Below are 15,026 nucleotides of genomic sequence, written 5' to 3' on the forward strand. Positions count from 1 at the left end.
CCGAAAGTCAACTGCTGCAGACACAAAAACAGTTACCACTTAATGGAGAACAGTGGGTTTCTTTGCCCTGCTGACAGATCCAGTGATGGCCCAAAAGATGAAGATATAAAGTTTTTTTATTGTCTATGTATTTTAAACTTTTCCTGATTTTTTCCACAGGACAAACCACATGTATGTTGTAAGTTTGTGATAAGAGGAAACACCGGGCACTATCCACATTCAGCAGTTAATGGTCTGAATTCTGAAGTCATATACACCAAATCTGCCCATTAAGTACTGGCTCATGACAGGAAAAAAACGTAGTGCTCTTTTCACAAGAAAAACACTTGTTGAATATAGAAAAGTAGAATGGAAAGGCACTCACCAAGTTTATAGTGTCCAAAAATCATTTATTCCATCATTAGATAAAACAGTGTAGGCAATGGGGGAGGGGGGGTGCACGAGGCATGTCGCGTCTCTGTGGACCCACAGAAGCGTCGGATAGAGACGCGAAACGGACGTCGTCCAACATGCTTCGTGCATGGAAAAAGGGATTTTTGGACACTATAAACTCGGTGAGAGCCTTTCCATTCTACTTTTCTATATTCAACAAGTGTTTTCTATATGTTGTATGTTTGTACATGTGATTTGTCTTCGGGAAGTAGTCAGTAGGAATTTGAATCGCATAGACAATAAAAAAAATTATATCTTCATCTTGTCATCCATTATTGGAAAAAGTCTTTAGTGCCTGGGAGCCCACTCCTCTCCTTACCATTAAGCTAATGTCTAAACACCAACATATCTACAATATTATTATATTTACTAAATTACATTTTTATAACCTGCTTTTTTATGGCTTTTATAAATTCTTTATTTCTCAGACTGTATATAATTGGGTTAATAAAAGGAGTAAACACCGTATATAGCAGGGATTGGATCTTATTAATGGTTGATGACTGCCCATTTGTTGGCACAACATAAACACTGATCATAGTCCAGAAGTATATGGAGACCACAATAAGGTGAGAGCTACAGGTGGAGAAGGCTTTATGTCTACCGATACTGGATGGGATTTTTAAGACTGACACAACAATATAAATATAAGACACTACAATGATTGAGATAGGAATAAAAGCAATTGGAATACTTAGCAAAAACATTTGCAAGTGAAAAATATAGGTGTCAGAACAGGAGAGTTCTACTAAAGGGAGAATGTCACAGAATATATGGTCAATAACATTTGGGCCACAAAAGTTTAGTTTTGCTATAGTTATCAAGTAAATCAAAACAATAGAAAATCCTAGCACCCAATAGATGAGGGTCAATATAACACAATATCCACTTTTCATGATAGCATTATAATGGAGAGGTTTACAGATGGCCACATACCGGTCATAAGACATCACAGCGAGGAGAAAACATTCAACAGTTTCTGCTCCACCTAAAAAATAAAACTGAATGATGCAGCCATTAACAGTAATTGTTCCACCATTATTTAATAAGACATGGAGCAACTTAGGGGCAACAGCTGTTATCACCAAGATGTCAGTGATGGACAGTTGTGAGATGAAGAAGTACATCGGAGTGTGGAGGATCTTGCTGGTGGACACCAGGGCGATGATCAGGAGATTCCCACATATTGTCCCAAAATAAACCATCAGGAGAAGACAGAACAGGAAAATTCTCAAATCTTGACTGACTTGAAATCCTAAAAGGAAAATCTCTATTACCGCTGTCAGATTATTCTCCAACACCTAGAACAAATTTATGGTAAGCTAGATGACTGAATAAGAAACTAAGAAAAATAAATTTCTATTTTTATTAGCTAGGATGGTCCAAATTGTTGTATTTTTTTTTTCAAAAATGGCATTTACATTTCGAAACAATATAAGTGGAGGTAATGTGACTCATCATTATTTGAATGAAAAAGCCTAAATTGAATAAAAAGTATATAAAAAGTATATAAAAATTAAAGATAACTTATTATAACCTTAAAATGTAAATATTTTTAATTAAAAAAGTATTTACATAGACTCTAGAGAATGTCCAATGAAGACATAGAAGAAAAGGACCGCACAATCCAGACGCCAAGTGAAGTTTCTTTATTCCTAAAAGTGGACCAGTCGAAGCGTACACCAACACGAAACGGCCGTCGTCCTTATTGGGAGCCTGCACTCAGCTCCTGTCCTGCTTTTTATGCTGCACTTTTGGGAATAAAGAAACTTCACTTGGCGTCTGGATTGTGCGGTCCTTTTCTTCTATGTCTTCATTGGACATTTTCTGTACTCCTGTCTGTTTCTCTGGATGAGCACTCCTGAGCTGTGAACACGTGGAGCCCAGGTCTTTTCCTACTTACCTGTGAGACCACCCTGCAAGGTAAATCTGGTTGTGCAGGGCTATTCTCATTTTTTTACATAGACTCTATTACCATGGTGCCTCAATATGCTATTTTTTTTATTCCACATTATCATTCTAAATTAAATTAATTCAAATTTTAAAATACATTTTCTTTATCTTTTCTTGTATCATCTATTGTATACTTATTATATATTTATACAAAAAAAACTTAATTACTTAGACATACTAAAAGCCATAAAGCTTCCAGATGTAAAAGGATTAAGCTTTATAATTAAAGCGAAAAAATAAACACATAAATCCATATATTGTCTCACAGCCTAGACTCACTAATGTCAGAAGAATTTAACACATATAGAATCAAACACCCCCTAAATGTATAAAGTACCTTAGAGTTCCTGTTTTTAGAATACATTGCTTAATGTTTAAAGTAAGAATGTTAGCAGAAATGGTCCAATAAACCTAAAAAAGAAAAGAAAACATACATCTATGATAAAATACACTTTTTAGGCTATGTGCACAATGAGTGTTTTTCGTGGCATTTTTGCACGTTTTTCAGGTGCGTTTTTACACGTTTTTGGGATGAAACTGCATGATTTTGCTTCCCCAGCAAAGTCTATGACTTTTCATTTTTGCTGTCCACACACAATTTTTTATAGCTGTGTTTTTTAGCTAAAAAAATGGACATGTCAATTCTTTCCTGTGTTTTACTGCATTTTCACCGATGTAATACATTGGAAAAATGCAGCAAAACGTAGTGATCAAAAACGCAGCCAAAAACACTCAGAAACGTGGTAAAAACGCATGTTTTGTTACCGGTGAATTTTTTGCCACTGGTGTTATTTTTTGCGTTTTTGTGCGTTTTTTTGCGGGCAAAAATGCACAAAAACTCAGCATCAAAACAACGTTGTGTGCGCACGTAGCCTTACTTGGTAAAATTATAATATAGCCTTTTTTGTCAATATTGATAAAAACTAGGAAAATAAAAATAAATAAGAAGACATATTTGAACACTGCAGTTGGAAAGAATTTTTTTGCTACAGATGAGTGAAAAAGTGTTTGTCGTTTCCTGATTTCTTAATCTTTTGCGTATTTGTCACACGTAAATGTTTTGGATCACCAAACAAAATAAATCTTAGATGAATATCACACAAGTAAACATAAATTGCAATTTATAAATGAAGGTCATTATTGTTAAGGAAAAAAGAAATCCAAAAATGCAGGGCTCTGTGTGAAAAAGTGACCGCTCCCATACATAATAACTTGTTGCGCCACCCTTAAAGAAGCAACAACTGCAATCAAGTGTTTGCGATAACTGTCAATGAGTCTTTTACAATTGTGGGGTTTTCCGAGCATGAATGGTGTTTTTAAGGTCATGTCACAGCATCTCAATCATATTAAGGTCAAGACTTTGACTAGGCCACTCCAAAGTATTCATTTTGGTTTTTTTTTATGCCATTCAAAGGTGAACTTGACTTTTTTGGATCATTGTCCTGCTGTTTAAGACCAGCTTTAGTTTGCGGTCGCAAACAGATAGCAGACATTCTCCTTCTAGATGTTTCGGTAGACAGTAAAATCCATGGTTCCATTCATTACAGCAAGTCTTCCAGGTCCTGAAGCAGCAAAAAAGCCCCATTTCACCACCACCACAACTACTACTACTACTACTACTACTACTACTACTACTACTACTACTACTACTACTACTACTACTACTATACTTTACTGTTGGTATGATGTTCACTTTCTGAAATGCTGTGTCACTTCTAAGCCTGATGTAATGAGATATACATCTTCCAAAAATTTCATATTTTGTCTCTTCTTTCAACAGAATATTTTCCCAAAAATATTATTTCTGGCAAAACTGAGAAGAGCTTTTATGTTCTTTTTTCTCAGCAGTGTTTTTTGTCTTGCAACTGTACCATTCAGGCCATTTTGCCAAGTCTCTTTCTTATGAGGAAAAAGAGGCCTGCATCTTCTTTGATATTATTGTGGGGTTATTTGTAACCTTAGTGATGAGTTGTCACTGTGCTCTTGAGGTAATTTTGGGTTGATGTCAACTCCTGGAAAGATTCACTACTGTTCCATGTTTTCACCACTTGGGGATAATGACTCTTACTGTTGCTCACTGGAGTCCCAAAGCTTTAAAAATGGCTTTATACCTTTTCCAGACTGTTAGATCTCAATTACTTTATTTCTCATTTGTTCCTGAATTTTGTTGCATCACGGCATGATATCTAGCGTTTAAGAATCTTTTGCTCTACCTCACTTTGTCAGGCAGGTCCTATTTAAGTGATTTCTTGCTTGAAAACAGGTGTGGCAGTAATCAGGCCTGAGTGTGGAAAGAAAAATACAACTAATCTTCACATATATGTGTTAAACCACAGTTAATTTATGTTTTACGGAAAAGGCAATTAGTTTTTCACACAGGGCCCAATATGCTTGGATTTAGTTATCCCATGATAATGAAGATCTTTATTTATAAACAGCATTTTGTGTTTACTTGTGTTATCTTTCTCTACTATTAAGGCTATGTCCGCACTTTGCGTTTTCACCTGCGTTTCAGGTGCATTTTAGGTCCATTTTGAACTGCAGCGTTTTCATGCCAAAAGGCATGCGTTTAGATTTTCCAGCAAAGTCTATGGAGAATGTGGTTTTCCTGACCGCACTTTGCGTTTCCAAACGCTGCGTTTAATTTGCATATTTTGTGGCAAAAACCATGCGTTCAAAGAAGCAGCATGTCAATTGTTTTTGCCATTTTGGTTGTGTCTTGCTAACATTGAAGTCAATAAGAAATGGCAAAAAGCATGCAACATCAAAATTCCAGCATTTTACCTGCTTTTTAGGTGCAGAAACAATGCGTTTTTGACATAAAAAAGCATGCTTTTCTGACATTAAAATAATAGAATAATATGTCCCTTTACACACACATAGCCCGACAATTAAATTATAGAAAAATTTTATTTTATTTCCATTTTAGCAAAAAACATTATAAAACCGCTATAATTTTATGAAATATAACTATTTTCTTTATTAATTAAAAAAAATATATGTTTTGATTTTTTTCACTTTTTTCATTCTGATTGACTGTTTAAACTTTATTTAGCAGTGTGTTGATGTTCAAAACGCATCTGTCAAAACGCAAGGGAAAAAGCATGTAAAAAGCGCTAAAACGCATCTAAAACACGGTAAATACGCATGCGTTTTTAGCGCTAAATTTCTGAAAAAAGGCAACTTTGGCAAAATCAATTAATGCCAAAACGTGCATTTGGAAATCCAAGTAAGACGACGCAAAGTGTGGACATTTCCTTACATTTGTTTGGTAATCAGAAAAATGTAGGTGTGCCAAACATGCAAAAGAATCAGAAATCAGGAAGGGGGCAAACACTTTTTCACGCCACAGTACATCAGTTACATATTATTCCCTTACCTCATCAGCCAATTTTTGATTTTGCATTTAAAGTTTACAAATAGCAAAAACTTTTTTTTTACACTTTCTTAGACTTAAAAAGTCTTATTTATTGGTTAATTTGACAAGCTGTAGTTTTGAATCTACTTTTCTACCATATGGAGACAGGGAAAATGGCAAAAAAAATTGCAAGTGCAGTAAAATAGTGAAAGAATTAAATTCCACTATTAATGTTTGAGTTTTATTTTTAGCGCTTTCAATGTTCAGTATAATCTACATTGAAAAATGGTTTTCCAGGTCAGAATTATTACGAAAATACCAAATGTACAGGTTTGTTTACTATTCTATTTGCTTACAAAAATTCAGGATTTTTTAAAAAGAAAATTGCTTACTGCCATTTCCTGAGAATAATTACTTTGTAGTACTACCATCAATTACATTTTTTGGAGACTTGGTTTTAGCATGACTAGCTAATGTATTTACAAACCATGTGGCCAAAAAAAAAAAGCTATTTGTATTTTTTTTCATCATGGATTAATTACTTTTAGACTTTGATAAATCGGCATATTGTAGACAGTCACACATATTTTTTATCCAAGTATAGAAAAGAAAGGTCGCACTCCACAAGGATCCTGGATGAAAGATGAAGCTTTAATCCAAGCACATATCAGTAATACAGGTGGTGAGGGAGGGTAGAGATGTGCAGTGCCGGATAACGGCGGGCCGTTTCTCAAATAACTTGCTTCTACGGGTCCAGTGGACTGGACCAACTGGACCCGTAGAAGCAAGTTATTTGCGAAACTGCCCACCGTTGTCCGGCACTGCACGTCTCTACTCTCCCTCATCACCTGTATCCCTGATATGTGCTTGGATTAAAGCTTCATCTTTCATCCAGATCCTTGTGGAATGCGACCTTTCTTTTCTATACTTGGATTTTGCATTGTCTCTGCCTTGGAATACGCACCCGGATCTCCCCTGACTTATTGGGAAACTGTGACAGCCAGTCGTATGTGGATCAGCTGTGCCCGGTACTCCTCACTGCTACACATATTTTTTACATTTCTTGATTGCGAACCAGAGATTTTTATATTTATGTATGTTTTTATCTTTTGTTATTATTCATTTTTTTTTATATTTTTGTACATTTTATCTCTGTTTTTTTTTGTTAGTTTATTTAGGGAAAAATAACCTGCAATATTCTGGTCATTTCAACAATATACAGCAATAACACAAAAACAATGTATGTAGAAAAAAAATCTAGTTTTCTACAGCAAACAACCAAAGGAAGGGCATTCAAGAACAAAAACAATGACTGACATTTTGACATTCAGCAAGCACCCGGGTATCATAGTATCAAATTGTGATTGCATCAAACTAAAATATAAAGTACAATTAAAAAGAATTGTAAAAAATGTTTTTTAAAAAAATACAGCTTAAATAATTAAATTAAATTATGTAAAAAAATAAATATATTTAATATTATGTTCATAAAAGTCTGATCAATCTAAATAAAATGATATACACAATATATTGCCCTCCAAAAAGAAAGCAAAGAAACTTGAATCACCAGAATTAGGCTTTGTGTCCACGTTGCTTTTTACCTGCTTTTTTGCTGCTTTTTCAACTGCAGCGTTTAATGCCAAAATGGATGTGTTCTGCCTTTCAAGCAAAGTCTATGGGAATTTGGGTTTCTTGTGCCACTATGCTGTTCAAAATGCTGCCTTTGGCTATGTGTCCACGTTGCTTTTTACCTGCTTTTTACCTGCTTTTTTGCTGCTTTTTCAACTGCAGCATTTAATGCCAAAATTGGTTTGTTCTTCTTTTTAAGCAAAGTCTATGGGAATTTGGGTTTCTTGTGCCCACTATGCAGTTCAAACTGCGCCTTTTTCTGGCAGAAATTTGGGCAAAAACTTTGCTTTGCAGTTCAAAACGCAAATGGCAAAAACAGTTGACATGTTGCTTCTTTGAAAAGCAGATTTTTTGCCCAAATTTCTGCCACAAAAAGGCAGCATTTTGAACTGCATAGTGCGGACAAGAAACCCAAATTCCCATAGACTTTGCTTGAAAGGCAGAACACATCCATTTTGGCATTAAACGCTGCAGTTGAAAAAGCAACAAAAAAGCAGATAAAAAGCAACGTGGACACAAAGCCTTACTGTTTTTTTTTCTGGACACACTTTTGGCAAAAATGTAATGAAAGTATTGAGAATGCCCTATGCACCCGATATGTTATCAATAGAAATATCAGCTTTGTGCTTTAAAAAAAGCTCTAATTCAGATCCATTGTAGAAAGGTAATTTTTTTTTCTTAGATAAAAAATAATATTAATAGTTTAACACAAAAAATGTATAAGTTTAGTAATGCTTGAATCTTATTGACCTGGAGAATCATATGTAAAGATCATTGTGTGGCAAAATAAAAATTCAATATTAGAATTGTTGGTTTATTTTGTTATTTCACCCAACTGGAATTTTTTTCTCCTGTATTTCAGCAATATTATATGGTAAACAAAATGTGTAATTCAAAATTACAACTTCTCCCCCTCCCAAAAAAAAACAAGTCTTCATATAGCAAAGTTGACAGAAAAAGAAAAAGGATCTGGCTCTTGAAAGAATTGGAGAAAAAAACTACAGCACATAAATGAAATATTGCCAGGTCTTAAATGGGTTATGCAAAAAATTGTTTAAAGAATATATTCCCAAATACCCTAAGAGAAATTTTAAATAGACAATGATATATATTTGTTGAAAAATAATTTCTTACAATACTTACATAGATATTTTACTCTTAAATGTCAAAATTATTGTGAATAAATCTCCTAGAGGACACAGAATACTAGTCGTGTTCTGTGGCCGACAGATGCATGAATATGAACAACACTGGACATTTATACACAAAATAAGAGGCAAGGAGCCAGACATGAGTCTTGGGAGATTTTTTTTCCAATTGTCTCTAGCGTCTATTTTGAAGTCACAATTCTAAAATTAAAATTAAATTTGTTAAGAAATTGATTAGAGAATATGGGACTCTATTCATTTGTTTACACGAAGAACATAAAAAAGCGCAGATTGAATTAAAAAAGTAAACGGACAAGTCACAATATGATTTTAGATTCTGGAGAGTTGTTAGTCCATGGACTACCATTTGATACTTTTAAAAACTATTTTTTGAAATTAGTTGTCAAAAGTTTCCAGAATTTTTGAAGATAAAAAAAAAATAAAATGATAAAAATTATACAGTGAAATATTCAGAAACTGTTCATATTATAATCAGGAATATAATTGACAAAATAATTATAAAAATGTAATGGGAACGTTGTCTTGACAAGAAGTTCGCAAACAATACTTAGGCTATGTGCGCACGTTGCGTCGGAGTACCTGCAGTTTATTCTGCATGTTTTCCTTCCCTTGGTTTTTGACCAAATGGCTTTTGACCATTTTTTAGTTCTAAAAACGCATGCATATTTACCGTGTTTTTTGTGCGTTTTCAGCGCTTTTTACCTGCGTTTTCACCTGCGTTTCTGCAGATGCGTTTTGTAGATCAAGACACTGAGAAATAAAGTTGAAATAGTCAAAAAGAATGAAAAAAGAGAAAAAAAGTATAAAATTAACTTTTAATAAAACTATATTGAAAATTATCAATTTTAATGAAATAATAGTGGTTATGGACATTTTATCAGAAAAATAGGTAAAGTTTATTATTTTTTAACATTTAAATTTTCGGTTATTGTGTGTGTGTAAAGGAACATTAGAACCCATTAATTTTTGGCCAGAAAAGCATGCGTTTTTGGAGCCAAAAACGCAGTGGAAAAGCAGGTAAAAAGCATGAAAAACGCAGGAATTGTGCTTTTGCTTGCATTTTGCCATTTCTCATTGACTCCAATGTTAAGGAAACGCTGCAGAAATGGCAAAAACAACTGACATGCTGCTTCTTTTTCAGCATGGTTTTTGACCCATAATATGCAAATTAAACGCTGCAGAAAAAAAAAGCAAAGTGCAGACAGGATTTCTGCTTTTCCCATAGACTTTGCTGGAAAACAAAAACGCATGCTTTTTAGCGCAAAAACGCTGCTGCTAAAAACGCTGCAGAAACGCGGTAAAAAACACAACGTGCGAACATAGCCTTACGCAGTTGAGATATTAATAAACATCTACTGCAAGTTCTTAGTCATTTTCCAAAGCTAGAAAATACTTGTAAGTAGAGATAAGTGACTTAATCTGATGAAAATCGAACTCTGCACAAATTTTATATATGATTTAAAGGTCTCGGCAAATTAGAACATATTGAAATGAAATTTGTGTATAAGAAAAAAACGGACACCATGATTCAAAACATTGCTGACATGATTTTAGGCAAATACACACAGTCTTCAGTTAATTCCTTAGTGCTATCTCATCACATGGTCACAACCAATAAGGATGGACTGTCATAGCCTGTATAAAAGCTTAAGCAGGGAGTGAAGCAGTGATCTTCAGGTGATGTAGAATAGTAAGAAGACATTGCAGCCTACAGCTTAGCATTAGAGACAAAAAGAGAAAGCCAGAAACATTGGAAAATTACTTCAGTTGAATACAGAGGTGGAAATGTCCAGCTCAATCCAATTGAGATTAAATTAAACCTTTCTTTAAGACATATGAAATTCATGTTGGAGCAGTGAATACATGACGATCATTAACACATTTCACATACTGTATGCAGTTTTAATCTTGATTATCACCTTCTATTTGATATTTTGTGTTGGAAGGAACAATTTCAAAAAATTTACATTTTGCAAACTTTTTTTGCACACTTGTCTTACTAATTGCATTTTACACCCCTACATGCCACATCAGTACAGTGCTATCCTAGTGCTGCTGGATCCTTCATATTAATTCTATGTAGAATTTTTTATTTAATAATTTTGTGAAGTTTCTTGAAGTTTATTGGGAAAAAATACAAACTATGCAGACTTTTAACTTTTACCTTTACATGTGTTTTTTGCAAACCTAGAATAGTGAAACTCTACGGCCAACACCAGCATGTGTAATCAATCCAGTATCTGCCAGGTATTCTGATCCTAACTTCTCTATATAGTGACTCAATAATATCAAATCTTTCTAGCTGTCCTAACACCTAGTGGAACCTTGATTTACTTTACATTCATTTGCAGATTGTCTTATTAAGGGACACATTATCAGTACAGCAAAGCCAACCTTTGAAAAGTACCTAGGAACAACTTCACTTGCATCACCATGGAAACTATTCTCACACAAATCTCCGACCGCAAAAACTCTACTTGTTTAATCACAACAGTCATGGTGACTGAGAGCCCATCAGCTGTTACAGAAGGGACCATGCCTGGAATTTTGACCCATGTGAGACACCGAGCACACCACATATTTCTGAATAGAGCATTATATCTCCACGTACACCTCCTTCACAGTCCACCGGTTCGTCACATACACCTTACTCCACCCTCTCTCAGCACAGCAGCCAGCCCTCGGTCCCACCTAAAAGATAATTTCCTCCTACACATGCCAAAGTGAAGAGATGGAACTTTTCCATATCTAAACTTTTGGCCACAGAAATGCTGCATTTCCACCTGGTGGATACAGACGGTTTCCGAAACCTGATAGCCATAGCAGTCCCCAAGCACCAGTTGCCCAGTCGCCATTACTAATAAAGCTGTGCTTTCGCTATACCATCATGTTGCAGTCAACATCACCTTTTCCTTGAAAAACTCTGTGTCTCACAGGGTGCATTTCACCACTGATACCTGGATAAGCAATCATGGTCAGCGGTGTTATATCTAGCTGACTGGCCACTGGGTTACTCTGGTGGCTGTGGGGAGGAAGGGAAGGGGCTGCTTCCCAAGTCTTGGTCTTGGTTTTTAAAGTTGAAATGCCAGGCCACATCCTGTGAATTTCATGGACAATACCACACAGGTGTGCAAAGACACTATGAGGAAATGGGAGGGGGGGGGGAAGTTGATGCCACTGTCCTGCTGTCTGCCTGAAATGTTTTTAAATTTCAGGACTCCAAGATGGGTCTCCAAGCTGTGTCTTGTTTGTACTGGCAGAGGTATGGGAGCAAGTGGCCTAATCCTGTCACTCAAGCAGCTCTTAATTTTTAAAATTGAAATGCCAGACCATCTCCTGTGTAAGTCAATGCAATCAGGCAGTGCTGAAGTTAATATTATTATTATTTATTATTATAGCGCCATTTATTCCATGGCGCTTTACAAGTGAAAGAGGGTATATGTACAATAATCATTAACAGTACAAAACAGACTGGTATAGGAGGAGAGAGGACCCTACTCGCGAGGGCTCACAGTCTACAGGGAATGGGTAATATACATTGGATAATGCAGTCAAATAGCTGCAGAGTTGTGGACTGATATCCAGGCTGAGTCTTGAAATTCACAAGGGTTGTGGGAGAAACCTCTGGATTAACGGCTTCCTAAACTGCTTTTGCTTCCTCCACCTCCTCTAGGGTCTCTACCTGTGCCCGCAATCTGTCCCTTAATATAACGCATGTTCCAGAAGTGCAGAGAAAATACCCCCACCTCCGCACAGCTCAGCCAGGGCTCAGTGCAATCAGGCAGTGATGAAATTAATCTGCATTAGAGAACAAAAGTCAAACAGCTGCAGAGTTGTGGTGCACTATCTAGGCCAAGTTTCATAAACAGCTGTCTCCACTGAACCTGGAGCCAGGGAAGATCATGAGCTATAATGGTGCAAACCTGTTGGCGGCATTATGCCTGGGTGACATCACAAATGTGCCTTGCATGGCTCATCTCCTTAACCTGGTTGTGAAGAAATTTCTAGCCCACTATCCCATCCTGGTAGGCACGGACACTTTGTGCTCACATCCATCTTTTGCCCTACCAGTTAACCGCTTGATGGGCAATGTGCCGACACGGTGGTATAAATATTGGTTTAGTTCTTTTTGCAGGGCCGCTACCACACAGCCATGTTGCTTTGTTGGATTGTTTGTAGCCTGTGCGAATTGTTGCCACTTCTCCTGTTATCTGACCTTCATTTTTGGAAATGTGAAGATTTCAAGTAGGGTCTCTAAATTGTCATTTTTGTGTTGTGCCATGGCTCTGGGTGCAAGAGACCTATGGCTGTCTGTCATCTTGCTGTCGCCTGTGGAGATAAAAATGCTGGTTAAGGCCTCTGTTGCCACTTTTACTGTTGTCTGACCTTAATTTTTAAAACATGGAGACTGCAAGTAGGGTCTACAAATTGTCTTTTGTCTGTAGCGCAAGAGTTTTGGGGATAAAGGTCTAATCCTGTCACTCTTGCACCTCTTGGTTTTTAAAATTGAAATGTCAAGCCACATCCTGTGAATTTCATGGACAATACCATGCAAGTATGCAAAGACACTATGGGTAAATGGGGGTCAGTTGATGCCACTGTCCTGCTGTCTGCCTGAAATGTTTTTAAATTTCAGGACTCCAAGATAGGTCTCCAAGCAATCATGGTCAGTGGTGTTATATCTAGCTGACTGGCCACTGGGTTACTCTGGTGGCTGTGGGGAGGCAGGGAAGGGGCTGCTTCCCAAGTCTTGGTCTTGGTTTTTAAAGTTGAAATGCCAGGCCACATCCTGTGAATTTCATGGACAATACCACACAGGTGTGCAAAGACACTATGAGGAAATGGGAGGGGGGGCAGTTGATGCCACTGTCCTGCTGTCAGCCTGAAATGTTTTTCAATTTCAGGACTCCAAGATGGGTCTCCAAGCTGTGTCTTGTTTGTACTGGCAGAGGTGTGGGAGCAAGTGGCCTAATCCTGTCACTCCTGCACCTCTTATATTTTAAAATTGAAATGCCAGACTATCTCCTGTGTAGGTCAATGCAATCAGGCAGTGCTGGAGTTAATGGGCATTGGATAATACAGTCAAACAGCTGCAGAGTTGTGGACTGATATCCAGGCTGAGTTTGATCAATAGCTTTCTCTACTGAACCTGGAGCCACGGAAGTCCATCTGCTTAATGGTGTAAACCTGGTCGTGGGCAGTATGCCTGGGCAACATCACATATGCATTGCATGGCTTACGTCATCTACCAGGTTGTACAGAAATTTCTAGGCCCCTGTTCCAGCCTGGATGCACTGCTGCTGAAGGCAAGGTCGCTGTGTGCTCAATTTTAAAAATGGAAATGCCAGGCCACATTATGTGTGTTGCATAGACCATACCTCCCTGCCATGCAAAAACATTACACGGAAGGCAATTGGTGCTACTGTGCTGCTGTCTGCCTGAAATGTTTTTAAGTATTAAGACTTCAAGATGAGTCCCCAAGCTGTGTCCTGTCTGTAATGCCAGGGTTCGGGGAGCAAGAGGCCTATGCCTGTCACTCATGCATCACTTTATTTTTAAACTGAAAATGCCAGCCCACATCTTGTGTGTTGCATGGACCATGTATCCCTGCTGTGCAAATACACTAGGAGGAATTGGAGGAGGGGGGGAAATTGATGCCACTGTCTTGCTGTGTGCCTGAAAGGCTTTTAATCTCAAGAATCCAAGATTTGTCTCCAAATTGTCTTTTGTCTGTAGTGCAAGGGTTTTGGGATCAAGAGACCTATGCCAGTCACTCATGCATCTGTTGATTTTTAAAATTAAAATGCCAATCCACATCCTTTGTGTAAGTCAATGCATCAGGCAGTGTTTAAATTAATATACATTGTAGAATGCAGTAACACAGCTGCAGAGTTGTGGACCACTATCCAAGCCTAGTTTGGTCAATGACTGTCTCCACTGAACCTGGATAAGGGAAGGCCATGTGCAATATCGGTGCAAACCTGGTGGTGATACTACGCCTGGCATCACATATGCATTGCGTGGATCAACTTGATTGTACCAAAATTTCAAGGTACTGTTCAGGCCTGGATGTGCTGCTGCAGAAGGCATAGTTGCTATGTGCTCACTGTTTAAAATTAAAATGCAAGCCCAAATCCTGAGTGTTGCATGGACTATAATTCCCTGCTGTGCAAACACACTATGGGGAAATGGGGGCAATTGATGCCACTGTACTGCTGTCTGCCTGAAAGGTTTTTAAATATCAAGACTCCAAGGTGGGTCTACAATAGTGGTGAGCAGACCCGAACTGTTAAAATCCGGATCCGCGCGGTTTCAGCGGTAGATACGGGTCCAACCCAGCAGCGGGATTCTGGGTGCACGGTACGGATCCGTTTTTTTTTCCTCTCTCTCTCTCTCTTTTTCTCTCTTTCTCTTTTTCTCAGTCTCTATTTTTCTCTTTTTCCCCCTCTCTCTCTCTCTCTCTCTCCTCTCTCCTCTCTCATTTC

General features: G+C 37.3%; 1 protein-coding gene across 1 annotated transcript; it reads right to left on the bottom strand.

Moving 5' to 3' along the window:
• Positions 1-806: 806 nt before the first annotated feature.
• On the bottom strand, positions 807-12,823 carry LOC142302959 (olfactory receptor 1496-like). The gene is made up of 2 exons (XM_075344061.1): positions 12,758-12,823; positions 807-1,733 (listed from the first exon to the last, which is right to left on the bottom strand). The coding sequence occupies exons 1-2, from the start codon at positions 12,821-12,823 to the stop codon at positions 807-809; spliced, it is 993 nt and encodes a 330-aa protein (XP_075200176.1).
• Positions 12,824-15,026: the final 2,203 nt, after the last annotated feature.

This window comes from Anomaloglossus baeobatrachus, chromosome 4 (assembly GCF_048569485.1).
Source record: "Anomaloglossus baeobatrachus isolate aAnoBae1 chromosome 4, aAnoBae1.hap1, whole genome shotgun sequence".
Taxonomy (NCBI): Eukaryota; Metazoa; Chordata; class Amphibia; order Anura; family Aromobatidae; genus Anomaloglossus; species Anomaloglossus baeobatrachus.